Source organism: Haliotis asinina, chromosome 10 (assembly GCF_037392515.1).
Source record: "Haliotis asinina isolate JCU_RB_2024 chromosome 10, JCU_Hal_asi_v2, whole genome shotgun sequence".
NCBI classification, from domain to species: Eukaryota; Metazoa; Mollusca; class Gastropoda; order Lepetellida; family Haliotidae; genus Haliotis; species Haliotis asinina.
This window is the reverse complement of record NC_090289.1, coordinates 6342557-6370166: the sequence shown is the minus strand read 5'-3', so window position 1 is coordinate 6370166 and position 27610 is coordinate 6342557. Positions and strand designations below refer to the sequence as shown.

General features: G+C 39.0%; 1 protein-coding gene across 1 annotated transcript; it reads left to right on the top strand.

Annotated features, from left to right (window-relative positions):
* The first annotated feature begins 7 nt into the window (after positions 1 to 7).
* On the top strand, positions 8 to 27357 carry LOC137297626 (cullin-1-like). Its single transcript, XM_067829501.1, has 20 exons — positions 8 to 171; positions 2866 to 3148; positions 4153 to 4330; positions 6429 to 6596; positions 7050 to 7191; positions 11006 to 11169; positions 11966 to 12128; positions 13023 to 13153; positions 13331 to 13438; positions 14380 to 14486; positions 15391 to 15439; positions 15886 to 16017; positions 16757 to 16874; positions 17152 to 17228; positions 18150 to 18281; positions 18525 to 18617; positions 19499 to 19614; positions 24146 to 24251; positions 25035 to 25148; positions 25503 to 27357. Exons 2-20 carry the CDS (start codon positions 3012 to 3014, stop codon positions 25581 to 25583), a joined length of 2316 nt encoding a protein of 771 aa, XP_067685602.1. The 5' UTR covers positions 8 to 171; positions 2866 to 3011; the 3' UTR covers positions 25584 to 27357.
* Positions 27358 to 27610: the final 253 nt, after the last annotated feature.

Here is a 27610-nt window from a genome sequence, read left to right as displayed (position 1 = left end):
CGATTAGTATTAAAACGCTGCGCTCCCTGGTAGTGGTCAATGAAAGTTCTAGGGGCAGATAATCAACAGATTTGTGATCATTTTCTCCCTGGATTGCGTGTCCAAATTATTTGGGACCTATTTTGTCGTTCTTTGCCGAACTATCCTGTCTAGTTTCGGCAGAATAATTTAGTAAGTATCTGTGGAAGTATGTGTTATGGAATATTCACCGTACATTACAGTTTTGCTGATTACAGACACGTTTTCCTGTACCAGAAATTCGCATGACTTTGCATGACCGCCATATTGGTAAACAGACTGAGCAAGAAATAAGAAAACAAACACAAAGAACTCATTAAGTTCCTTCGATGATTGGTTATTACATGCTGAATTTATATTCATGAAGGATCCTTTAGTCTCTGGCATGATATGGTAAACTCTAAACGTCGGTGTTTGAGGTGAAAATGAATTGTCATAGTAATAGAACCGTGCATTCCTTTATATGCTTTTGTCAAACTCGCCGATTCGAACATGTTGTGTAATATTTTTCAATAAGAAAAGAATTGCGAAGTTTGGGCACCAGATACTAATGTCAGTTTTTACATCCTGCAGCTCATAATATCGTTTGTAAGACGTATGACATCAAATATGATTTCCTCCTGATTTGCAAATAAAAGTAGTATCTTGCATAGCAAATGTATAGGGCATAGATATTGTACTTACGCTGCCAAAGGCAGTCATACTATATTAGTTCATCAATAGTTCATTTATTATGTAGCACACCAGAATAAATACTAGTTGGCATTAACATTGATAGAATGCGAATCAATAGTGAATATTTCTTAATTTTATCCAACAGTTTGATAGTCAAAAGTTAAGATTTTACGGTTATAATGCTGTATGAGTAAATGTATGAAATATTCTGTGATGATGATATAGTGTTTCTTTTCCATATTCCATTTTCGTGTCTGTGAGTTTTTAGATGGATAAGAAACATGCAGTGTTTTGGTGATTATTTGCACGGACAGCAGAATATCACAACATCTTAAAAAGACAATTATATCATAAAGATATGCTACCACCTATTATTGTATTTACAATGTTTATGTGATTAAATACACCTCGTTACAATGTGAGCAACTGTTGCCATAAAATAGCCCACTCATCTCACTTCCTTATAAACTTTGTATTTTTTTATGATGAAATTATTTAATACAGGAAGTTGGTCTATCAGAGGGTTGAAGTTGGAATTTTGCTGCTGATTAATCTAAACATGAAAAGAGTGATCTGACTGATATTTATGAAAGACTTCAAAATAATGCCAGAGTACCTAAACACACTTTTAACACTAATTGGTTGCATGATATATGTATCATATATGATGATTTCATGTTAAATTGGGTGCATGTTAGTTATTGTCGTTAATATGAAGAAAAAGATAAGAGATTGACGAAGGTTATCGTTTGACAAACAAATATCCTTCTGCTGGATTCAGATTTGTGATTGTGTGAATGGTATAACGACTGAGGTCAGTTTAATTCCATTTCTGGGTATCATAGCTAGATAGTTAGATAGGCTAATCTTTGGACCAAAGAAATAGCACATGCTGTTTGCCCTTGTGAAACATGTCGGAAGCCACAACATAATCATGATAATGGCCTACTTTTCTCAGGTTTGAGTCTAACCTTTCATTTACATCAAATACATGTCTTTGTAGCAGAAACAGCAACTAAGTGTCATATTTCCCAACAATCGTTTTGTTGTCATTGTCGTCCTTGCATGGATTGTGTAAGCTTTGCTTGTGTATTTGACATCATTCACTTGGCAATCAGGTAATGGCTATATGCATTTATAATTAGTGGTAGCAACACTCCCTTTCTTAGAATTCCTAACAGGATTATGCAAAATAAGTATTTCTCATGACGTAACTGGCTTTTGTCCCTACCTCAGGTGTGATTAATTTGGATGATGGTTTTCAGTCAGTAGCTGTAAGTTAGCTGAAATGAATTATGCCCACATTGTGACATGTTTGATTCCAGTTTATGCAGTATTGCTAACATTTGCAACAGACTTTGGATGGGTATTGGCATTAAAGCCAGTCTAGAGAAATCTTCGTTTCCTAATGCATGTGCAGTGTTCATGAATGGTGTCTGACCCTCTGACAAATCCAGCAGATTTGCCAACGGTCAGACAGAAGTCACAAACCTGCTGACCCCAGTGTCTGACTGAATATATCACAATAACTTTGTCTGAAGTTGTTATTTGTGGCATGTGATACTTGTTCACTGTTTATAAATTTAAGTTTCTAATGTTGTCATTATATAATGTTAATAATTTCAATGCCAATAATGAGAAATGTTAAATCTGATATGTGTGTTTAATTTTATTCTGTGGGTCCTGTGAATTTTCAGTCGGTCAGACAGACATCTGAAACTTACAGGACCCAATGTCCTGTTACTATGAAACACCATTTGTGAAAACTGATGTGCAAACAAAACCTGGATTGTCTCTGTTGGTCACAATTATACACAGGTCACTATCGTTCTGCAGCAATCTTTATTGTTGACTAACCTCAGACAGCTAACATGCTTCATGCATCTAAGGTTTTCACACGACATCATATCCAAATTGTGTAGATTGATGCTCATGCTGTTGGTCACTGGATTGTGTGGTTCAGGCTCTATTACTTACAGACCGCCAGCATATAGCAGGAATATTGCTGAGCGAGGCATATAGCTAAACTCGCTCATTCACTCACTCATGTATCTAAGGAAACCATCCAGGGTGAAACTATGGTTTAACTACTGTTTGCATCGTTAGTTTATGTGTGCCATTCAGAATAAATTGTGGATGTTGTGAAAGTGTTCATATTTTTCCAACTTTCAGATGCACTAAGAGGATGGAAAACAAAGGATGACAGAAAGATAATTTGTTCAGTTACAACCAAGAACTACAGCCCTCTGCTGTAGATCATTGTGATATCAACAAACTGCAAAACCTCAGCTTAGAACCATAAACATTTTGCCAGTGCCATGGCTGGGAAAGGACAGAATCCTCATGGTCTCAAGCAGATTGAGTTGGATCAAATCTGGGATGATCTCAAATCTGGGATCAAGTCTGTGTACAAAAGGCAGAGCATGTCCAAGCACAGATACATGGAACTTTATACGTATCCTTTTACATGTTTGTCAAGTGTAACCATAACCATCTTTTTCATCCTTTTTGAAATGAAATTTAAGGGATCCTTGTCCAAGCCCTTTTCAAGCTGTCATCTTAACCTCTAACTCTTATATGTAGTGCTTTAAAGCTGTCAGCCTGTCTGTGTGAGACAGAGAATATGTGTGAGATAAATAATTTCACAATGTTGATTTAATCTGATAGTCTAAGTGGAAGAAACAAGGGAGTAAGTTTGAATTTTATTTAAAAGTTAAATTCACAAATTGAATTGTAATTACGACCAGTAGGAAACTCATCCATAGTGACATTTTTGCTTAAAAATATAATCAATAGTATTTTGTTTCAATACTTACGTAGTAGGTCGTGGAGTCATCCCACAGATGACATCCTTACCTTGTCAGCTTGCTGACAGGGTAACCTCTCTGGTCATGTGTGCAAGGCGTCCGACCCCAGATTGAAGGTTCGAATCCCAGCACAGGAGTCAGACATTTTGTGGCCGCTACATTGGCGCCCAACATGGGGCTGAGCACATTCATATCAAAATTGAACAAAATTTGTCTCATTACCCAACTATGTGGCCCGGGATGTGCCTTCTGTTGACGGGAGAGTCTGTACTTGGGTGTGGAGTCATCCCACAGATGACATCCTTCCCTTGTCAGCTTGCATTAGATCACTACATTGGGGCTAAATTAGGTCTGCTGGCAAACTAATGATGTTGCAGTTTATAGCAATACAGGTATCTGTGACTGTTTCATACAGCTCATATAGTCATTGTGTTGCTATGAATCACAAGTTTAATCGTAGTTTTTAGCAGAAAACAGATTAGTTAAGTACCTTAGCAAAGCTTAGCAATGATACAATAATAACTCTGTCTATATGGTTGTACATTCTACCTTTGTAGAAACATTACATGTTTAGGAGAGATAACCAAGCAGCTTAAGACTGAAAACTGATACTAGAATCATGGACTCTGTGAATTGCCTTAGCTGTTTGAAGACATGTTTACAACTACTGCACCAGTGTCCATGGCCAGGGGTCAGGCTCACAAACACAGTCACGGGGACCTGGGGGCCGCAAGATAAAACAACCCACCAGTGGGGCACAGTTTGTGGGACATGAACTGTACAAGAGAATCAAGGAGTTCCTGAAAAACTATCTGGTCAACTTGTTGAAGGTAATCACTAATGTATTTGTCCCTTGTTTTCATAGAAATATTTGTCGTTTAGTTTTTAGACTAACTAAGCATTCAAGCTAAAGTACTGTTGAGAATAGATGAAAGAAACTTTTTTTTTAATCCTGTTACACAACTGCAAATGTGATATATTGAAATGACTCTTTGGCCTAACTGGGTATTCTGTGGGATGCTTAAGAGGATATCCAGAAAAGTATGTTTCCTCATGAAATCAGGTAAAACATATGAATAGCTGCTAAAACAATAGATCAAAAATAGACTAAAGATAGCAATTAAATCATTCAGCCAGGTATGCAGACAAAAGTCAACTTACCTGGCATGAAATGCACATGCTGCCTACTGGCTCAAGGGGTCATCTCAAAGATATTTTGCCCTTTTTCAAGTCTGTTGAATATATCTCATCTACTAACATCTTGAGTGTCTCTTTTTCATGAAGTTTATGTAAAAGACTATGATATCTGATACCTATAGAAAGCATCGTATTAAATGTCCACCAATATATTGGTGGCATGACCACCTAAGAAGTCTACTTTGAAATGCAATATCATTGCACACTAATTTGCATAAAGCAAATGGTCTGTTCCAAATTAGTCTTATTGCTCATATCTGCACTAATCTGTCCTCCATGTTTCCTTATTTATCATACAATGGGTACTGTTCTCAGGATCTTATATGGATGCCGATGCAAATTAGAGAGGTCATATGCATATTTTAGGACTACTTTCACACTGTAAACAAACATGGCATCACGACCATCTGTTGTTGATTGTGTCCAGATTGACGGCCATGGTTCTGGTACTGTGAGTTTCTGGTGGTGTTACCACTTTGTTTGGGGGCTCAGTGATTGGTGGCAACACAACTGTAAACATTGTCCCAGCTAAGACTTCACGAGCACCAAAATGCAGGTGTCTTGCAATCATTGACTCCAACAGCAGCCAGGAAAATCTCGAATGAATTGTTTGACACTTTGTCAGTTGACAAGTGCGCTTGCAAAATGCCACGCGAACATTATATTTGTTGTTCAAAAGTTTAACTGAAATTTTCCCAAAATTCCACATGTGTTTTTTGTCATTTTTCAAACTAAGTCAATATTTGTTGACAACAACACGCTCTTCAACATAAAAGCTGACTGGGAACTACATGATGTAATGCAGTCAAATGAATGATCAGTAGAAAACACCTTCACTGAGCTTGTGATGTCACATATTGTAAACCAAAAGTCGCTGTGTTCTGTAATCTGATTGGTTGAAAAACATGATCAAATGGTATTAGATTCCCAGAAACTGCAAGACTTTTTACTGCGCACTGACACGTAGAAACCTCGCAAACAATTGTTTTGTTGCGTCATCAACAGTGGTGACGTCATTCAAATCATATTGTGACGTAAAGTTAGAATGACGTCACAAATGAGCAACTCCAGATGCTACCATGGGAACCAGCTGACACGGCCAGCTGATGACACTTCACTGCTGTACTCGTTCTCGATGTAAACGAGTGCAGACAGTAAAACCCTTTGGTTTACTTTTGTGTTTACAATGTCGAGAAACATCCTGTGTTGGCCAATTTCCGGGTGTTATTGAGTATTTGAAGCACGGGAATATTTCATTTGAAACCTCCGGCTCACGCCGTCGGTTGCAAATGCATTCCCGTGCTTCAAATACTCAACCCCTGGAAATTGGCCAACACAGGATGTTTATCTCCTAATTACTACACACATTTTTGACGTCATAGATAGGGCACATCTCAGGAAATTTAGTTTCATGATCTGAGGCAAATGAAATCACAATTTTTTAAATTTTAAAGAAAGAATGATAAGTTATCACACTTGTGTGTTTTGGGATGGTTAATATCCTGCATCTGGAATAAACACTATGTATTTAGCTCGCCAAGGCTCGCTAAATACAATGTTTATTCCCAATGCAGGGTATTAACCATCCCCAAACACACTCGCATGATAACCTATATCTCCCTTCCAATGTGGCCAAACATGTTTCAGGATTTTCCAAAGATTCTTTCGATGTATGTATATGTTGGTCATAATGAAAACAGACAAACATAAAGAGATGCCTTTCACTTACAGGATGGTCAAGACCTCCTAGATGAGCAGGTTCTGCAGTTTTATACCCGACAGTGGGAAGATTACCAGTTCTCCAGTAAAGTGCTTGATGGCATCTGTGCCTACCTCAACCGACATTGGGTCAGGCGAGAATGTGATGAAGGAACCAAGGGCATTTATTACATTTATTCTGTATGTATAAATCGTAGGTTTTAAGGGTTTTTTTTTTCTTTTGAAAATTTTACAGCCTTAAGCCTAGGGTCTAATCTAACAATGTTTTCAATCACCATTGTAAGTAATATGTCACCATTAGTGCTGATTGGTGGTAAAACAATTGTTTGAATGTTTGGAGAATGCAGATTGATTCCTCACAAATCTACATGACTGTCTACTAAATAATCTTACTAGTCCTTGTGAAAAGTTTCAGTTACAAGATCATAAAACATATCATTTTCTGTAGTTTATTACTTTAAATTTGAATTTTCGTTAGTATTTTAAAAAGAATAGGCATCATGGAAAAGAGAATTACTATTTGGTGCCAAAAAATCTGATAATTCAGTAGGCACTCAGATTTCACCAATGGGGTCAGTGAAATGAACTATTATTGGGAACTTGGTTTTGAAGGAAGACAACATTATGTTTCAGCTTGCTCTGATCACATGGAGAGACAATCTTTTCAAGCCTTTGAACAAACAAGTGACCAATGCTGTCCTTAAGCTGATTGAAAAAGAGAGGAACGGAGAAACCATCAATACCCGTCTTGTCAGTGGTGTCATTAACTGCTATGGTGAGATATTCACTTTTATTACCTATGAGGGGGAACATAATAGGGTCTATATTTTTCATATGATGCACTAGGGCAAAATATCATTTTTTCATGGTGAAGTGACGTCATGAACAATGCTGTGACATCATGTTTTTTCTGTGATGTGCTGTTATACATGCAGCAAATCAAGCCTGTGTTTGAAAGTAGGTTTGTGTTTGAATGTGGGTTTATTTTTCTCAATTTGATGACTTTGGTTACAAACAGAAAATTATATATGTGCCCATATCATACTACGTTTACAAGTGTTGTGCCTTAATATTGGTAAATCCTTCACTCATGCTTAGGAAATACCAACATTTAGGCACTCATGTTGTAAACATATGGCGAGATATTCACTTGTATTTTCCATATGGTGAGACAGTAACTGTTATTGCCCTTATGTGAAATATAATCAGTGGCATTAAGTGCTGTGGTGAGATATTCACTTTTATTGTCCATATAATCAAACATAACCCGTGCCATGTATGTCATGTACACATCTCATTTGCCTAACAACCAATGTTTCTGTATATCTTTATCTCTGATGTTGATCCGTGAAGATCCTGGGGTAGAATAGGCCTTCAGCAACCCATGCTTGCCACAAAAGGCGACTATGCTTGTCGTACGAGGCAACTAATGGGATCGGGTGGTCATGTTCACTGACTTGGTTGACACGTGTCATTGTTTCACAATTGCGCAGATCGATGTTCATGCTGTTGATCACTGGATTGTCTGGTCCAGACTCGATTATTTGCAGACAGCCGCCGTATACCTGTAGCTGAAATATTGATGTGTGTGGTGTAAAACAAAATTCACTCATCTCTGATGTCATTAGATTGAACATAACATCAATGAAAAGGGCAGTCACACTTGCTCACTTACTGAACAAATGTACTTGACTAAAGCGGGTAATAAAGAAATTATTACACGAGCAGGTGTGCCACACAACTTGTACAAAACTTATGCAAAATTATTAATTGCCCTCACTTCAGGTCAAGCAGTAGAAAATATCACTCATTATTTTTCCTTATCCTGACTCATGCTTATTATGTTTATCTCCTCCTCTATGTGAAGATAGTGGAACACTTGAAATCTTTGAAGTTCCCTTCTAATTGAAGTGGACATACAATACACTCACCCACTGGAAGCCTCCCTTGACTGTCACATCACCAGCCATGCTTGTCACACTCTCCATCACCCGACGAGGATGGTAGGAGGCACTTTGGATCCTGATATGGCAATAAGAGTTGCTTAGTTTTTTCTTCAACTTGAGGACCATGATGACATTTGTTGCATGGACATCATTCCCCACTCACAAATGCACTTGCGGAAGGACGAAGATAGACGTGGTAGATCTCCATCACCAGAGGAAGCCCTCTTCTCGGACACAGAAATTACATCGTGGATCACGAATGGTTTGGACCTAGTCTCGCCGTTAAAAGTGTTCATTGAAGCTCACACCTTTAAGATGAGTAACGAGGACATCAATCAGGACATCCTGCCAGGGGGCACTAAAGGAGGAAAGCACTGAAGATCAGGTTTGAAATGTCTTGAGTCTTCCACCCTCAGCTATTCCGGTACAACTTTCATGAGTAGTTGGATGCCTTCAACGCTAATGGAAGAATTAGGGACTTATCAACGACGATCATCCTACGAGACAGCTTCAAGATCCCATTACAGGCAATGCCACCGCTCACAAGAGACCCAGCACTTTTCGTGTATGCTAGGGATCAACAAGACAAGCTAGCCAACGCCATATCATCTCTACTAGAGTCTACTACTGATGTCAAAAACTACACCTGGATCGTCTAACACTAGGATTCGACTCCCCAATCTTTCTGTTACCCAAGAAAACTCCAAGGAAAAGTTTCGTCATATATACATGAAGGGCTTCAACCAGAGCGGTTCAGAATGTTACATCTTCCACAACTGTGGTATCTCATCCATCCAGCGGATTATCTAGCCAGCACCAATCTACGTGATGACTGCCTGCACATTCTGATACATTTGGACTCCAGGAAATATCTGCGCTTCCTATTCAACGGTCAGCACTACCAATGGACGGTTCTACTATTTGGAATATCTTCGGCCCAGTGGCTATTTACTCGGGTCAGCAAGCTCATCATCACCTACCTACATCGGCGGGGACTTTGCAGCTCCTTTCACCTGAATGTTGACATTCAAGCTCATCATGAGACAAGTTTACTCAGATTACAGTTAGACTTCAACATCAGGCTGTTAACTCAACTCGGATGGCTTGTGAATCTAATGGAATCGGAATTATAGACACAGCAAGATCTTCAGTTTACACTGACAGTGGCAGTGTCTACTTGGTCTGTTTGCATCAGCACAGGATTTCACCAGACAAGGATGTCTACAAGTACGTCCATTACAACAGTTCCTGATTCAACACCTCGGATCTGCCGTACAACTTGAGGCCATATCTACCATGGTGGATTCACCAATTGGGACCACTTGTAGCACAACAACTAATGATTCCACAAAGGCGCTGAGTTTCACTCACCCTTTCATCACCTGACTTGTTGAGTCTAAGACGCTCTGTGGAGTATAATGGTTGAAAGTCCATGCGCATGCCTTTAACAAGCTAGCATGAGTGATTATGACCCTGTAATGAAGATACTTGTACATGAAAAAGCGTCGCGACTGGTCTGATTGGAAATCTTGGCATACAGTTGCATTAGAACTAGCCGGATGCTAGCTGATGTATATGTCGTCACTTTCCAGTCAACGAATGCTTCAAGAGAAGACATGTTCAACTGGATGTGATCCCCCATTCTCACTGATGGGTATTGGAAGAACAGGACCAAACTGTTGTCGTAATAGTTCTGACAGGGGAGTACTTGACGTACTTACATGGCAGTCAACAGGATCCGCTGTGGTGTGACCCACTGCTGTTTTCCTAGGATTCTGTAAGCATAACAAGTGTAAGTCAGGCATAGGAAAAATATATAATTTTCTGAAAAAAAAAATATTATTTCATACTTACCCTGACTCATGGCTTCAAGCCCTCCCAACCACCCCTCTCAGGCACACTCAATTCCCAGTGATTCTCATGTCGGCCTATGAGATTCAGAAAGAGTGTCATGACCGTAATGGCGGAAAAGGGAGGTTTCCGGTGTATTGTACACCACTTCAATTAGAAGAGAAGGGATTTCAAGTGTTCCACTGTCTTTGCATAGAGGGAGGAGATAGGCATAATAAGCATGCATCAGGATAAGTATGAAATATCAATTAATTCAGAAAATTACTTTTGTGTGAGTCATATGACACACCTTTTTTCAGTTCTTGGTTTGGGGTCATGTTAGAGTACAAAATGTCCCCAGTGCATCATGTTAAAATGCCAGAATGTCATACTTTCTGTACAGACCTTTGAAATTTAACCATGGTTACGATGTAAATTGCTATCACTTACCTGTATTATTGCTGACTGTTGCACCAGACTAGTTGCTGCACTTGTTTCAGTTTTCTTTAGTTCCCACTATAGTCAATTTGAGGCTGTTAATATGCAGTTTGATATGCTGACCCAAATTCCTAATCACGATTCGTTCTTACTGTGACATTGATGGATCCAGAGTCATGAAGTGTAGAAATTTAAGTGATCATTGTCAAATCCCAAATGGTCAGACTTAGAGTTCAAGATCCCTTGATACAAATACTATTCAAGACATCCATTAGTCCTAGACCCCTCCCTGCATTAGAGGTGTGATACTGCCTGCATTACACAATGGTATCAGATACTCTTACCATTGTAAGAGAGTTCTGTTTATGTTTTCAGTTGAGCTTGGCCTAAATGAGGATGAACCAAGTGCTAAAGGACCCACATTAACAGTGTACAAAGAGAACTTTGAAAACCCATTCCTAGAAGATACAGAGAGATTCTACACAAGGGAGAGTACAGAGTTCCTTCGACAAAACCCAGTCACAGAATACATGAAAAAGGTATGACACAAGAAATGATAGAACCCTTTAAGTTTAAGTTCATTTCAAAGTTGCTGCAGTGTTTGTTGTGTTTTTAATCACCACTACTGTTTCCAGCAGATGCCTGCATGTCCAAATATCAAGACTTCAAATTTGTTTGAACCTAGTAACACTGTGTTGTCTATCTCAAGAATCTAGCCTCAGTTAGCCCTCTCAGGTCAACATTACTTCTTTTCCCATCCATCAACTTGACACAACTCAAGAGAACTGGCAATAATGAGCATTAATAAGTCCATATTCCAATAGTATTTGGATTTTTTAGCAAAAGATTTTTTTTGTTGCTCTTCCATGGCAACAAGTTTTACTTCTAATGAAATTGGTGGCCATGCATTTTTTCTGCAGCAGAACTCTAAAACTGGTCAATGTTTCTTCACCAAACTTGGCACATAGATAGGTCTGATAGTAAATTGGTGCCTTTTGGTACTTTTGGAATTCAGAATAAAATATTTTTTTTTACGTTACCTTGGCCAGAAGTTTGACTTTGTCTGAATTTGATGGCAGCGCTCTGGAGCAGAACTTTAAACTCTCCTTCCACTTTGATATATATACAGTAAAACATTTGACAGTAATCAGTTAGCAGACATATTCGTTAACAGCATTTGCAATTGCAGATAGTATTTCTGACTTTGTCTTCTTGCTTGTTCCCTGCAATAGATCATGTTCTGGAGAGGAAGACAGCATGAAAAGTGAGGTACCATGAAGACCATTATGATTTAGATGTTTGATACAGCTGTGTAAGTTTTTGTTGTGTTGGCAGGCTGAGACGCGGTTGTTGGAGGAACAGAAGCGAGTGCAGTTGTATCTTCATGAGAGTACACAGGACGTGTTAGCAAGGGTTTGTGAGAAGGTCCTCATTGAGAAACATCTGGAAATATTCCATTATGAGTTCCAGAATCTGTTGGATACTGATAAGAATGATGGTGAGTGTGGGTAGGTTTATTCTATGTACAAGCAGTCATTAGCTTCAGTGTTGTGGGATTGGACAAACTTTTAGAACTTGAGCCTAGATACAAATCAATTTTTATCAAGGCTTTGATTTGGCAACACCTTTTTTCGGATGGATTCGGATGAAATAACTAACTAACCGGCCATATGGTATCGGAGGTAACACACATTTACTGTACATCTGAAGACTTTGGTGATATCCTTTGACATTAGTGGACATTTGTCGGATACTGACAGATCATAGTGAAATGACAGTGGTCAATCCTTTAACATTAGTGGGCATTTGTCTGATATTGACAGATGATAGTGAAATGACAATAGTCATTCATTACAACTTATGTGGAGGCAACTTATATCTTCACCCATCCCAGAACTAAGCAGTCCTCTGTGAATGGTTCAGTCATAATCTGAATTCTGGGAGGTGGGGTAGCCTAGTGGTTAAAGTGTTTGCTCGTCATGCTGCCGACCCGGGTTCGATTCCCCTCACGGGTACAATGTGTGAAGCATATTTTCTGGTGTCCCCCGCCGAGATTTTGATGGAATGTTGCTAAAAGCTGTGTAAAACTAAAACTCACTCACTCATCCGAATTGTTTGTCAGTGAGACAGAGATGTAGAACGAGCTAGCTTGGTCATATTAGGAACCATTTTGTTGGTGTCAATAATCAACAAATACCTAGCCATAGTGTTATAATGTCCTTATTTTTGTGTTAATGATATAATTGTGTTTTTTGAGATATATATGTTGGTCAACTTCACTTTGATCATCAACTGATACGTTTCAGGTAGTTTAAGGGTGTTGGTTTAGGTATAGGTAGTGTTTGATCAGTGTAAACTCAACCAGAACTTGGACGTGCTGCTATGTTTTCAGATTTAGGTCGAATGTACACATTGGTATCCCGTATACAAGATGGATTGGGCGAGCTGAAGTCCCTCCTTGAGACCCATATCTACAACCAAGGACAGGCTGCCATAGAGAGATGTGGAGAGTCAGCATTAAATGTGAGAGTCTCAGTCTCTCTCTCTCTCCCTCCCTCCCTCCCTCCCTCCCTCTCTCTCTCTCCCTCTCTCTTTCTCTCTCCCTCTCTCTAAATTTGTTAATCATATTCTCAAGGTTTGTTGTGGTTTATGTGATTTGCAGTTTACACCCCTTACTCATCAAATGTATGTATTTTGCAGGATCCGAAAACATATGTACAGACAATACTTGATGTCCACAAGAAATACCATGCTCTGGTCATGACAGCTTTCCACAATGATGCAGGCTTTGTCGCAGCATTAGATAAGGTAAGCATTGACCAGATGCTCAGAAGAGTAGCATGCCATTTGTAGAATCCAAGTTTGTTCATGATTATCCCCCCTGGCGGAGCATAACTCAGAAACTGTTCAATATTTTTAGACCAAACTTGAAAGATATAGTAATCTCAGCCTATGGTTGTGCCTTTTGCTATTTACAGATTTTTGGCATTTATATTTTTTTGGTTTTTCCATGGAACATTTTGGTGTTACTCTTATGGTGGGGTGATCTTCGTTTTCGGAGTTGTTCAATATTTTTCAGCAAAACTTTGTAGATATATCAGTCAGAACCTGAAGTGGTGCCTTTTGCTATGTACAGGATCTTGTGATTCATTATTTTCTTCCCACGTTTTGGACCTAGTCTCAAAAGAGAGAGGTGTGTTTCATTTCCAGAACAGAACTCAAAAACTTCTTAATGTTTGTTAGTAAAACTTTCTAGATATGTGTGGCAGACCCCAAAGTGGTGCCTTTTGGGTTTTAAAGGTTTTTGTGATGTATTATTTTCTTTGTTTCCATGGAAACGTTTCGGACTCAAAATGGAGGGATCATCTTCGTTCCCAGAGCACAACTTGAAAACCATTTCATATCTTTCAACAGATCTTGGCAGATATATGAGACAGATCTTGAAATTGTGAATTTGCTGATTACAGATATATAGCATTTATAATTTTCATGAATGCCATGGAGTAACTCTCATATTATTTGTCCTTTCAAACATGTAGGGGCTGGGGGGGGATAAGTCATCTTCTGATGACTCTTGTTTTAAATAAGTCGGCATTGACAGTTATGTAATGTTGGCTGAGATCAGTAAATTTACTCATTGTTAGTGTTAATCTCTGTTATTGTATGAACTGTATTCTATTGGGAATATGTATGTAAAGCTGAACTGAGGTAGACATTGAAGATTATTGTATATGTTTTTCACCCTGTAGGCATGTGGGCGGTTTATCAACAACAACTCGGTGACCAAAATGGCAAGTTCCTCAAGCAAATCTCCAGAATTACTGGCTCGATACTGTGATCTGCTCTTAAAGAAAAGGTATGAAACAACAGTGGAAATGTCCCATCTTTAACCCTCCAATACAAAACCTAACTGTCTCCCAAACGAATGAACCCATGAAGGTCCTGGTCAGAATATTGATCTGCAGTAATCCATACTTGTCGAAAGAGGCGACCTTTGGGATCAGGGTCAAACTCTCTGACTTGGTTAATACATGTTATCAGCTCCCAATTGTGCAGGTCGATGCTCGTGCTGTGGATCACTGGATTGTTTGGTCCAGAATTGATTATTTGCAGACCACTGCTATATAGCAGGAATATTGTTGAGTGTGCTCCCTCCTCAATGAGGACCGCTGTCCACCAGATCGCTGACAAGAGTTACCTCCCCTCAAGTCCTCACTTGTTCTGCTATCACAGTTAGTTAGCCAGCCTTTATCATTAAATAGATGTAGTGTTGATCTGCTGGATCACATTTGTTTTTAACTTTTCAGTCGATGGTTACAAAGTAAGTTAATACTTGATTTGTATGTATTTATTGTCTCTTTTCACATGTTTGGTCATTTGAACAATTCACCAGCGTGTGATCGAGTTTTGAGGTATTCATTCTGTGGAACTCTTATATGTTCAACTAATGTCAGTGTGTTTCAATGTGTAGTCACAGAAAGCAAGTCCAGCTTGTACATTCCTCTAATTAGTCACACTGAAAGGGATAGAAAGAAACACTGACGGATTTCAGTGTATCTTTTTACTTCATTGTCACCTGTCAGTCTTTAGTTTCTACTATTTTTTTAGTTTGAATGTAAAGTCTGATGATCCATGTTCCTGTCGATTTATTGAAAAGTATTTATTAACATCAACCATTGGTAGTTAAAATTTGTAAATTCATTTGGAAATACAGATTATTGCATGCAATTCTACTTATTCATGAATTTTCATTATTACAGCTCAAAGAACCCTGAAGAAGCTGAACTAGAAGATACACTGAACCAAGTGGTGAGATATCATTATCCCTAGTCTGAGTATCAGTTGGATCTGCACTCTGTGTTATCTGGTTTCATCTCCTCTTTGCCTTGTGGTTATTTAGGGTTCTGGCTTGCTGACTTAGTGCAAATCAATGCTCATGCTGTTGATCACCGGATTGTCATTGTCCAGACATCAATGGAAACTGTGAATGATGTAAAATATCTCACTGTACTCATTTGACATCTTTTGACAAGTTGACAGATATAATGGCATGTTTGCTGAATGGTTGGGAATTATATTAGGGGGATAATTTTATTACCCATGGAGAAAATATGATGTTGAGCATTTTAGTGTCAGAATATATTCTCCATTGATTTGTTAAGGGCCAACATATTCTGTTACATCTATCAAAGTGAGGATATTGTAGAAATACTGATCTAACAAATGAAAATAATGGATTTGGCACTTGCTTTCAGATGGTTGTGTTCAAATACATTGAAGACAAAGATGTATTCCAGAAGTTTTACAGCAAGATGCTAGCCAAGAGATTGGTGCAACACATGTCAGCCAGTGATGATGCAGAAGCCAGCATGATCTCCAAGCTGAAGGTTAGCTGGTTTAATGATGGGGATACCTTTGTATATGTCCGAGCAAAATACATTACTGGTATGTCCACATTGTCAATCTGTATTTCCGAAAAAATAGACTTCTTGAAATACAGTGATCTGTTCTGTTCAGTGTAGTGTACCTCTGTTGCAAAGCATGAATATGGAAACACTGTAAAAGTATCTGTTCAGTAAATCAAACATCAGAAAAGTCAGTGTTCATGTAGGTCCCTTCATCGTTAATACAACTATATAGTGTTCAACTTTTCAATTGATGTAACTGAATATTAGCTTATCCTTAAAATCTAAAAGTCTTCGCCTTTAACAGTTGTTTATGGCTCATGTTCTCTTTTTGTTTTAATATGCATTTATGATGAACTCTTAAGTCATATGTCACTGTATCACAGTGCTGACAGTGGTGTGCTTATGACTTCCGTTGTAAGTTCCCTTCATTACGCCAAAAAGCCATGTTTGATCCAGTATGTAAAGCAGATTTGCTGAGAACAGAGATCTTAGTGTTTAACTAGCAGTTTTTGTTACAGAGGTGTATATGAAAGATGAAGGAAAACCATGCATCACTTTGTGATTCTGTCAGACTATGTGAGTCACTGAAAGGGCCACATGCTACTTAAGACAGTGTTGTTATTGTCATCATAAATTTTGGTTGACCAGTATGATGCTACTCTTTGAGATTACCTGTGGTATTTTCTTGGCATTATACTGTTATTTATTTTGTTTCCAGCAAGCCTGTGGTTTTGAATACACTTCAAAGTTACAAAGGATGTTCCAAGATATTGGTGTAAGCAAAGATCTCAATGAAACATTCAAGAGGTCCATTCAGTCATCGGATCCTCTGGATGGTGAGTCCAAACTGTTTCTGGCAGACCCTTGCTATGTAGACCCTCTTTATGTCTCTTGTCTTCAAGTTTCCTTTAGAAATATGTGAAAACATTATGGACAAGATTTGGAGTTAGAGACCCCTAGTCAAGGTAAGACCCTGATTCAGTGGGTAGTTTGGGTATGATATTGCACCCACTTTAGATAAATTGGGTGACCAAGCTGTTTTCTGTTCTTAATCATGGATCAAGTTCTTTCTCCTGCTTACTCCAGTATGTTTATGTATGTTTTGTGTTGCAGTTGACTTTAGTATCCAGGTGTTGAGTTCAGGGTCATGGCCATTCCAGCAGTCGTGTAGCTTCAACCTTCCAGTTGAGGTATGACTACTATTATCCAGCCTCATGTAAGAATGTAGAGTTTTGATTGGTTCACGTGACTGTGATAAAATACCATGTACGTCCATCACGATCCGCCAGCGGGAGTATAAAAGTCGTATACTCCCGCTGCGAAAGTCATATCACCCCGCTACGCCTCAGTAACAACGCGATGTGAGAAAAGCGTGCATCGACAAGCCTTTAGTAATGTGCGGTGCATTGAGGTCAAACAATCAGCTGGTGTCAACATGGCAGCAAGTCGATTTGATGCGTTTTGTTTTGTTTTGATTTAGTGAAAACTTTCAGCTAGATAAATGCGTTATCACATCGTGTCACGGGAAATTAGGGGTTTTATCAGTCCCGAGTAAGGTTGTATATACAACCTTACGAGGGGAATACAACATTACGAGGGACTGATAAAACCCTATTTCCCTCGACACGATGTGATAACTTATAGTATAGAGACATGGGTATAAATACAGCACAGATTTCCTCCTATTTTGGGATAACAGGACAGATAACGTCCCCAGTTCCCCATGCCTTTCATACAGTCAGACAAGTGTTGATTTGGTGATAAATATGTATTGCCAGTACGTCTTGGGTTTATAAACAGTCTTTCTTATGAAAACATGTTCTGCTTTTGGTCTTATGCTGGCATGTGTATTCCTTTTTATCAGGTAATGTAAAGGAGACCTATAACTTAATGTAGGTGTAAGCATGAGATATAAGACCAATAAACCCTACTGTGTGTGTCCTGGACACAGATACTTGTTCACCAGTATCACGTTGCTAGATAACTGATTGCAAGGCATAATGTTAGATTCACTGTTACTTTTATGAAGTTATTATTTCAAGATAGAAGAATAAAGTAGAATGTTTTTCAGTAGTATTTTTGTATTGAATGAAATTGTTTTGCATTTTCAGTTGGAGCGAAGTTTCCAGAGATTCACATCATTTTATAGCAGTCAACACAGTGGGAGAAAGCTGAACTGGTTATACCACATGTCTAAGGGAGAAATTGTCACAAATTGTTTTAAAAACAGATACACACTGCAGGTACATATTTCACATAGCTGCATCTGTTTCTATATCCAATGTCCAGTCAGGGGTCCCAAATACAGTGTAAACATGAAGTTCTTAACTGAAGTGGTTGAAACATGTCTTTGGAAATGTACAAAATTGACTTATTGATAGTGTGAGAGAGGTACAGTGCAACAAAGGATCCACTAGGACTGTATATTTCTGTTCACTTTAAACATGAACTTGTAATGAGCACAGTTTCTTTGACCTTTTTCTCAGGCATCTACGTTTCAAATGGCCGTCCTGTTACAATACAACACAGAGGTATCCTACAATGTACAGCAGCTGATGGAGATTACACAGATAAAGATGGTGAGCAAGAATCAGACACTGACTAATCTTAAATATATGGAGATTCTTTTGTAGAAATTGACCAAAACCTGCCAATGGAATCTTCCAGGAAGCCTTACAAATTCCACCAAAATGATTTCTAGTAACTTTCTCATGTAAATAGGGAGGCCATGAGGGGTTTGCCTGAATTTAACAGCCCCCACAAGGAAGTACATGACACATGTGGTCTCACCTTGGGCAAGTGAGTTTGTTTAAGATTGCCTCTGTTCACCCAGTAGTCACAATCATGTGCCTCAGTCATGTGCAGCTTGGGTTATCCAGGGTACTAATAATCAGATTGTAGCGCTTTGAGCATACCCCTATGTTGTGTGGAGTTCAGCGCATAACAAATGCCCTCAGTATTTATTATTATTAGGTGTTTGGGCATCTCAGGATTTTCATATCATGCATGTCTTATGAATAGTGCTGAGAATTGTCTTTGACACATTGTTGTCAAGGTCTACTTCAGGGTCATAGTTTTAAATAATGTAGTCAAAGGCATGCCTTCCTAAAGGTGACCAAAGATCAGATGATTATTTGAGTGACCTACATAAGAGGGTAAAACACTGAAATGGTCATACATAAACATCTACTCTTATTCCTGAACAGACAGAATAGATAAGAACACTGTCGTGAAGCTGGACAGGTCATTTGCAGTAACATTTAGATGATTTGTTCTTTTGAATGGAGGTGGGGAGAGGGGAGGTAATTTGTTATCTGATTAACCCATTCTCAGATTTTTGGCAGTTTGTTTGAGGCTTAAGAGGCATGCTTTTTCACCAAATTCAAGGTGGTGGTGAAAACTAGCGATGTTTCACCTGAGCATGCTCATCACTATGACAATGTTTCCTTCTTACTTGCAGGACACCTTAGTGCAGGTGTTGCAGATCCTCCTGAAATCCAAACTCTTGGTTGCTGATGACGACGAGAACAACCTCCAACCATCGTCTCAACTATCACTCTTCCTCGGATATAAGAAGTGAGCTAATCCACCAGTTCACTGGTTAACTGATGTTTTTGACTTCAGTGAATAATTTATTGGATAACATTCAAATTCAAATGAACATGTCATGTGATAACTGTTATTTGCAATATATGTACTTTTATGTTAGATACTGAACAAGATAGCAGCTGATTTCTGTATTTGCAGATTGATATTCATCTCATCCTGCATTACTTTTTAGTGCATTTCCTGTGCAATGGAAATGTTGAAGAGAATTTGTTCCAACCATATGAATTGCCATATTGCCATTGCACTGCGCCCACATGCCCCCAAAAGTGCTGATGTCACGTATCTTCACAGTACTGCTTGTCTCCTGGCTGACAGGCCGTGCAATATTTTGCTGCATTAAACTTGCGACTTAACACTGTAATGTGTTTCTTTACCTCATCGGTCCGTCCTTCCGTCTGTCAGTAATCATTTTGTTTCCGGAGCGTGACTCAGAAACCGTTCAATATTTTTTAGACCAAACTTGATAGATATAATAATCTCAACCTATATTTGTGCCGTTTGCTATTTACAGAGTTTGAGCATTTTAATTATTTCGTTTTTTCCATGGAACATTTTGGTATTAGTCTAATGGTGGGGTGGGGTTCGTTTCAGGAGCAGAAATTATTTTTTTGCAAAACTTGGTAGATATATCAATCAGAACCTGAAGTGGTGCCTTTTGCTATATACAGGTTTTTGTGATTTATTATTTTCTCAGTTTCCATGGAAACGTTTCGGACATAGTCTCAAAAGTGAGAGGTACGTTTCGTTTCCGGAGCACATCTCAAAAACTTTGTAAAATGTGTCAGCAAACGTTGTTAGATATGTGTTGCAGATCCCAAAGTGGTGCTTACAGGTTTTTGTGATATATTATTTTCTCGGTTTCCATGGAAATGATTCAGACTTTGTCTCAAAAGTGAGAGGTGAGTTTCGTTTCCGGAGCACATCTCAAAAAGTTCCTGATATCTGTCAGCAAAACTAGGTAGATATATGTGGCAGACCCCAATGTGGTTCTTTTTGATATTTACAGATTTTTGTGATTTATAATTTTCTGGGTTTCCATGGAAACGATTCTGACTTGGGATGGGCTTTGTTTCCGGAACACAACTAAATAACCATTCAATATTTTTCTGCAAAACTTGGTAGATATATCAGTCGGAACCTAAAGTGGTGCCTTTTGCTATGTACAGGTTTGGGGGATTTCTTATTTTCTTGGTTTCCATAGAAATGTTTCAGACTTAGTCTGAGAAGTGAGAGGTGTGTTTTGTTTCCGGAGTAGAACTCAGAAATTTCTTATTATCTGTCAGTATAACTTGGTAGATATGTGTGGCACACCCCGTAGTGGTGCCTTTTGGTATTTACAGGTTTTTGTGATTAAGCTTCCAGATATAGGACGTCTGCCTCTCAAGACATGGTTATTTCCCCAGTGACTCTTTAGATAGTGGTTTTTCGGAGGAGATCTGAATCTCGTTTCAGTTCCAAGGGACTGTTGGCTGAAGATTCAGCAGCATCTTTATCCAGCGCTTCTGGATAAATCTGGTACTCTTCGCCAGTGGCAAGTACTTCTGGGGTTGTTGACTTAGCACAGGATTTGACAACCAGGGGTCCTCTTCAGTTGCACCCAATAGAGTTCTTTCTGGCCCCATTCACAGGATCAGTCAGTGTCCATCACAATACTGACCCAGCTTAAGGTGTATCTTCAGTGGTGTATGATCGACTCAGTGTCTTTGACCGAGCTTTGTCACACTCCCACACTTTGCATCACTCCAGGGTAGGGGAGCCCATCTCGAGGGAGTAGATGTCTCAGGGTGGTGGTCCACTGATCTAAGCCAGTGGCATATCAACAAGTGCATCTGCAGTATACCGAACTCGTCATATCAGCAGACAACTCCACTGTGGTCGGGTGTCTGCACAAACAGGGAATGACCCATTCACCATCCCTACTGCATCGTGCTTTTCAATTTCTGTCATCTTGTTGATCATCTGGACCTGAAGTTCATCGTCCAGCACATTCAGGGTTGCAGGAACATTCTTGTGGAAGACCTTTCCAGATGGGACAGAATAGTACCCATGGAGTGAATGCTACATCAAGGGGCATTTGCTATTGTTTGTCACCATCTCGGCCATCCCAATAGACTTGTTTGCCACCAGTCAGAATTTCCAGATCCAAACCTAAATATCACCGGTTCTGGGTCCTCTAGCATGGGCGTTGAACGTTTTCAGTGTTTCTTGGGAAAATCTAAGCGCGTATGCTTTTTCACCACTCCTCATACCCATGGTTCTTTAAATGATCAGGGCAACTCATGATGTCTCTCTTAGATTGGTGGTGCCTTGGTGGAGCTAAGAAAGCTTGTCACCTACAATCCTCTCAAGCTCTCACAGTGGCCAAATTTGTGCATCCACGAAGCAGGTTGCTGCACCCAGCTCCAGGTTGGTTTTGTCTGCATGCTTGGTTTATTTGCAGAGGGATATTCCGATACAGCTATAAGAGCTATTGCTCTGGCCCTCTACTCAGGGATTTTATGACGACAAATGGAGATCCTTTGAGAGTTTTTGTATGGACAAACATCACCATCCAATGACTGCATCACCTCAATTCTTGGCAGAGTTTCTTCTGGTTTTGCATAATCATAGACACCTCAAGGGCAGTAGCATTATAACGTATTTGGTAGGTCTGAATTCAGTGTTAGCTGTCCTTAAGGAAAGGACCAAGATTCTTGAATTGCAAGCGTTGTTGCGGTCTTTCCGTCTTGAGGATCAGAGGGCCAAGTTCAGAGAGCCTGCTTGGGACCTGCATGTGGTGCTTCATTTAGTGCTAGAGGCACCATTTGAGCCACTTTATGCCATTTCATTTTACAACCATGCTAAAAAGGCGTTTTTTCTTCTTGCTTTGGCCACAGCAGCTGGGGTGAGTGATCTGCACGCTCTTGATATCACTTGTGTTGGTTTTGAACACATCACCCACAGAGCCATTCACTTGTCTGTGCTTGGACTTTATTGTGAAAAATCAGCTCCCAGGACAGCTGGACAGATCTTTTTACAATTCCACCTCTCTTTTCGATTGTGGTATCTCAGGATGAGGTGGAACTTCATTTATGCCCAGTTCTTGCATTTAGATGTTTCCTTAGCCAGTCTAAGGCTTTTTGAGGTACGGGGAAATGACTCTCTATTCCTATTTCTAAGGCATCTAAGGCGGGTTCGATTCCCCACATGGGTACAGTGTGTGTGTGTATGTGCTACCATTCTCCAGGCATATGAAGCAGCGATATTGGAACCACCCTTAGGCTAACAATTGTCAGGAAATAAGAGCTGTAGCCTCCATGATGGCCCTCCATAGTAATTGCCCTTTTAGATCCTTCATTGAAGGATGTTTTTAGAAATCCGACATGGTTTTTGCCAGTCACTACTGGAGGGATGTGTTTCAGGGTGATGTGGAGGGTGTTCACACCTTTGGTCCCTTGGTGGTAGCCATGGCAGTCCAGAGTGATCCTTGCGACTCTCATGGTGTACGTCATGCAAGCAGGTTCTATGCTGTCTGCATTCGCTTGGTAGATCAGTTTTAGATTGTAGCTTTTTGCTTCTCTCTTTACTGCCTTTTTGCCCAGACGCCATCTTTTCCTCATACCTGTTTGGTTGTCCTGACAGGTTGATTTCGGAGATTTTTCCACCTGCTCTATTGCTGCCTGAGGTGTGAGAGGTTTCTTCTTGCCTCGAGTATTCCATCTGAAGGGTTGTCCTCCTCCTTTCTGTCTGATACAGATGCATTAAGGAGCAATACAGGATAAGGTGGAAATGTAGTAACACAGAGATATTTTTTATATTTGTATACTTATCCTGCATTACTCAGTTTTTGTTCCTGCCCATCGCTACGCTACCCCCTCACATTGGTTTCTTCAGATGTTGTGTTCAAGCAGTAATGTTAGGATACGTGGCATCAACACTTTTGGGGTCACATGTGCGCAGTGCAATGGAATAAGGCTACTCACACGGTTGGTACAACTTCTGTTCGACGTTTCCATCACACAGCTTCATCTTGTCAAAAGGAAAACAGGAAATGCATCAAGGAGTAATGCAGGATAAGTATACAAATAAAAAAATATCTAGATTTTACTAGTTTTCTCGGACCACAAAGAATCAGCTCCATCTTGCTCCTTTAGAACATTTAGCAGCATCAAGGATTTGGGGTTCAAGTTGACTTCATCAACCTATGCATGTTATAAGAGGCAACTAAATATTGTTGGACTTGGTTGTTTTGGTCATGATGCTGCATGTTCTTCCTGTCAGTCAGAGGTTTTGTTGGGTCCAGGCTATTATTTACATTCTGTTGTGACAGCTAGAAGATAATTGAATGCTTCATCAACAACAAAAAGCAATCTGTTCACAGAATTAGATTTCTTTTTTATAGCTTTAATGAATAATGAACGATTTGATTTCCTTACTGATATGTTCTTCCAAAGTGTTAAGGTATTATGTGCTTTGTACCTGACTTTATGGTGATGAACATTTCCACCCCTGTTAACAGCAAGAAACTAAGAGTGAACATCAATGTTCCCATGAAGACTGAAGTGAAGGCTGAACAGGAATCGACACACAAACATATAGAGGAGGATAGGAAGCTACTGATACAGGTACTTATTTTGAGTTTTAGAAATTGAATGATATTTTGCAAGTTTTGATCAACGTACAGTGGAAATGACATTCTTTCAGACCAGCAAAAAATGCTGGTATGGAGGATGTACCTGTTTAGAGGTCTTTTCCTTTTTCAACTTAAGAATGATGTTCCATGTGCCACAAAATATGACTGAACAATGTGTTGATAGTCATCATATTCTTTATTCATCAATCTAGCACACTTGACTGGTCAAGCCATCGTGACATCACTAATTTACGTCACCTGGTTAGGCCTAATTCTTATCATATGAGCATTGCCACATACACAACTAATTACTTCTGAATTGGTTTCACTTGTGATAGGAAGGTTTGTACATTTTGAGTAATTCAAGATGTATTTGAAATTTGTTTTCAAACAAACCTCACAATAGTCATGTTCATACTGATTACTGTAGGTTTATAACAGTGATTTTAGGTGCTGGTTAATGGCCTCAGTTTGGGTTTGTTGTCTTTTTACTAACAAAAGTTTGTCAGGAGGAGTTAAACAAGCTTCAAATATTGCTAGCGAATACAATATTCTCTGGGTAATGTTCCAGCCATATAGTTTTATAAAGACTTTTACATGAAAATTTTGCCCTTTTGAAATAGTACCAGTTCATTTTAATATTGAGGTGATTTCTGGCAGTAACAAAGGGGAGAAAGTCAGTTTGTTTCGCAATGGGTTTTAGATTGTATACTGTCACAGGCTTTAGGTGTTATTGCTTCTCTCTGAATTTTTTCACAAATTCCTCTTTCCTTAGGCTGCCATAGTGAGAATCATGAAGATGAGGAAAGTCCTAAAACACCAACACCTACTAGCAGAGGTTCTCAATCAACTGTCCTCTCGCTTCAAGCCCAGAGTGCCTGTTATTAAGGTAAGCAGCAAGACCAGACAATATTAGCCTCATGGTTAAAGTTTCCACTCATTATGCTGAAGACCCGGGTTTGATTCCCCACTTGGGTACAATGTTTGAAGCCCATTTCTGGTGTCCCTCAGCTGTGATATTGCTAGAATAATGCTAAAAGCGGTGTAAATTCATACTTACTCTCTTTTGTCAATCAATGCAAAAGATTTTGATTAATTTGATAAAACTCTGTCTACATTCTTGATTCTCTGTTATCAAAAACATATAATTGTCTGACTTTTTCAGACAAAAATAGATAAACTCTACCAACGCTGTTTGCCCACACTTTATTATTTACACATAAAACCCTTGTTTTTGTTTCAGAAATGTATTGACATTCTGATAGAAAAGGAGTACTTAGAACGAGTTGATGGACAAAAGGACACTTACAGTTACCTTGCTTAGAACCTGTGGGTGCAACTTGCCTTGCTAGCTATATCTGTACAAGCCTGCTAACTGTTCGGGGAAGGGATCTGAGGCTGCAGTAGTATCACTTCATCACTCAGTAAGCCTTGGATCATGACACTATGGTTTGACTCCATCGGGCACTTCAACATTGTTTTTACCCCAGATTATTAGACTTGGCATTTTAATGACATGGTTTGGAGTCAGACCATTTTGCACTCTGCTTAGAAAGAAACTACATATGCCATCCTACATCATTAACAACTGCTCCTGTGCAGGATACTATGAAAGGAGATTGTATGAAACTCTTCACACAAGGGTTTGGAGTTATAAACCACATACAGCCATGTTCTCATTGGATTATAATGCAGACAGTAGGTAAACCTATAGTGAAGCATCTTTAAAGAGTTACATTCTTCAGCTAATTTCCAGCAGTTGGATGTAACTGAAATCAGTAGATTAAACCATGAAACTGATTTGGGGGCAAACCCTTTAAGGCCTCATCAGAACTGAACATGCCAGTTAAGGTTGGTAGATGATATAATTCCATGATTAATATGTTACTTTTAGGAAAGTGGTTGACGAGATGTGAAGGGCAATAAATCTTTTCTTTATCTGAACAAGATGTTAATGAGATGTTGTTTCTAACATTAAGGAGAAAATTCCTGTATTGCTATTTAACATACATTGTGTTATGCTCTTGTTTGTAGATTCTTGAAAGAAGTCACTTGTTGGATAATAGGGCAGGCATTATCACTGTAAATAGTGTTCAAATAAGAATTTCTTTTGATAACTTTTCCACTTGCAGCAGATGTAATGCATGTGCCTATTTTGTAAATATATTTATTTATTGAATTCTGTCGTTAGTGACCGTGTACTGTAACTATGGTAACCTTGGTAATGTTGGTACAAAGATGGAATTGTTAGCAGTTATAACTTCCAAGAAATGGAGTTGTGCAACATGCCTTCTATCAGGGCTTGGATTTCACTAAGCACAGAAAGGAGGGGAAATGTAGCAAAAATAGCAATACATGAAGAAACTTTTTAATGTCGTTGATTTTACTGTGTATCGAATCAGGACGTCGGCCAATCACTCTGTCCTCAACCAATTCAAGAATTCATTATTGCCATGCAGATTGCAAGGTGTTTTCGCTATAATTTTAACAAATGGACATATTTGCAGGTGTCGCAAACCAGATTTTTCTATTGAGGTGCTTTTTTCTCAAATGTGATAATAAGAAAGAAAAAGGAAGATTTTATTATTCTCTTGTACAGTGTAGATAACAGGCTCAACCTCATATCACATCCCACCAAAAAGGAAGAGAATATTGAACGGCCACACAAGGTTTGTTCAGTGTGTAAATATATAATTGTAAAATATTGAAATTTACCTCCTTCCCTGAATCCATATAGAGTCCATTGAACATGCCCACGTTCTTTTAGGACTCAGATTTTGGAATGAGGGAAGGAGAGTTGTAAGATTCTAGTTGGTTCTTATTTCATTTTAAAATAAGTAGGTATGGTCGAGTGACTATACTTGCTGCCATGGTCATTACATCATCCACTTATCCCCACATTGTTTTTGTTCAGTGTCATTTGTATGTATTGTTACAGGGCTATTGATGGGGATTTAAGTGTGTGATACTATGTTTTCCATCATAAGTGTAAAATTGGTACAAGTGTAGTATAATTTTTCACAAACTGAATGCACAGATTTTCTGTAAATGCTTGTGTATCTAATAATGCAATATGGCTATAAAAATGTCAACTTTTAGCAACTGTGTTCTTGTCTGTTCCTTGTCATGGATGTGTTTTTCTGGATGAAATGTAGCACCAGTCATGTTGAAGTACTGGTGTGCATGGCACGAACAATCAGTGATGACTCAAGCTGCTGCTGCTGACTCACTCTCCTCCATATATGGCAAGTTCATAATTGCACATGTGGGAGTCAGGGTGACCCAGAAGTAGAATGTCTGTTATACAACTAAAAAAGGTACATATACCAATATCAGAGGATTGCATTGACC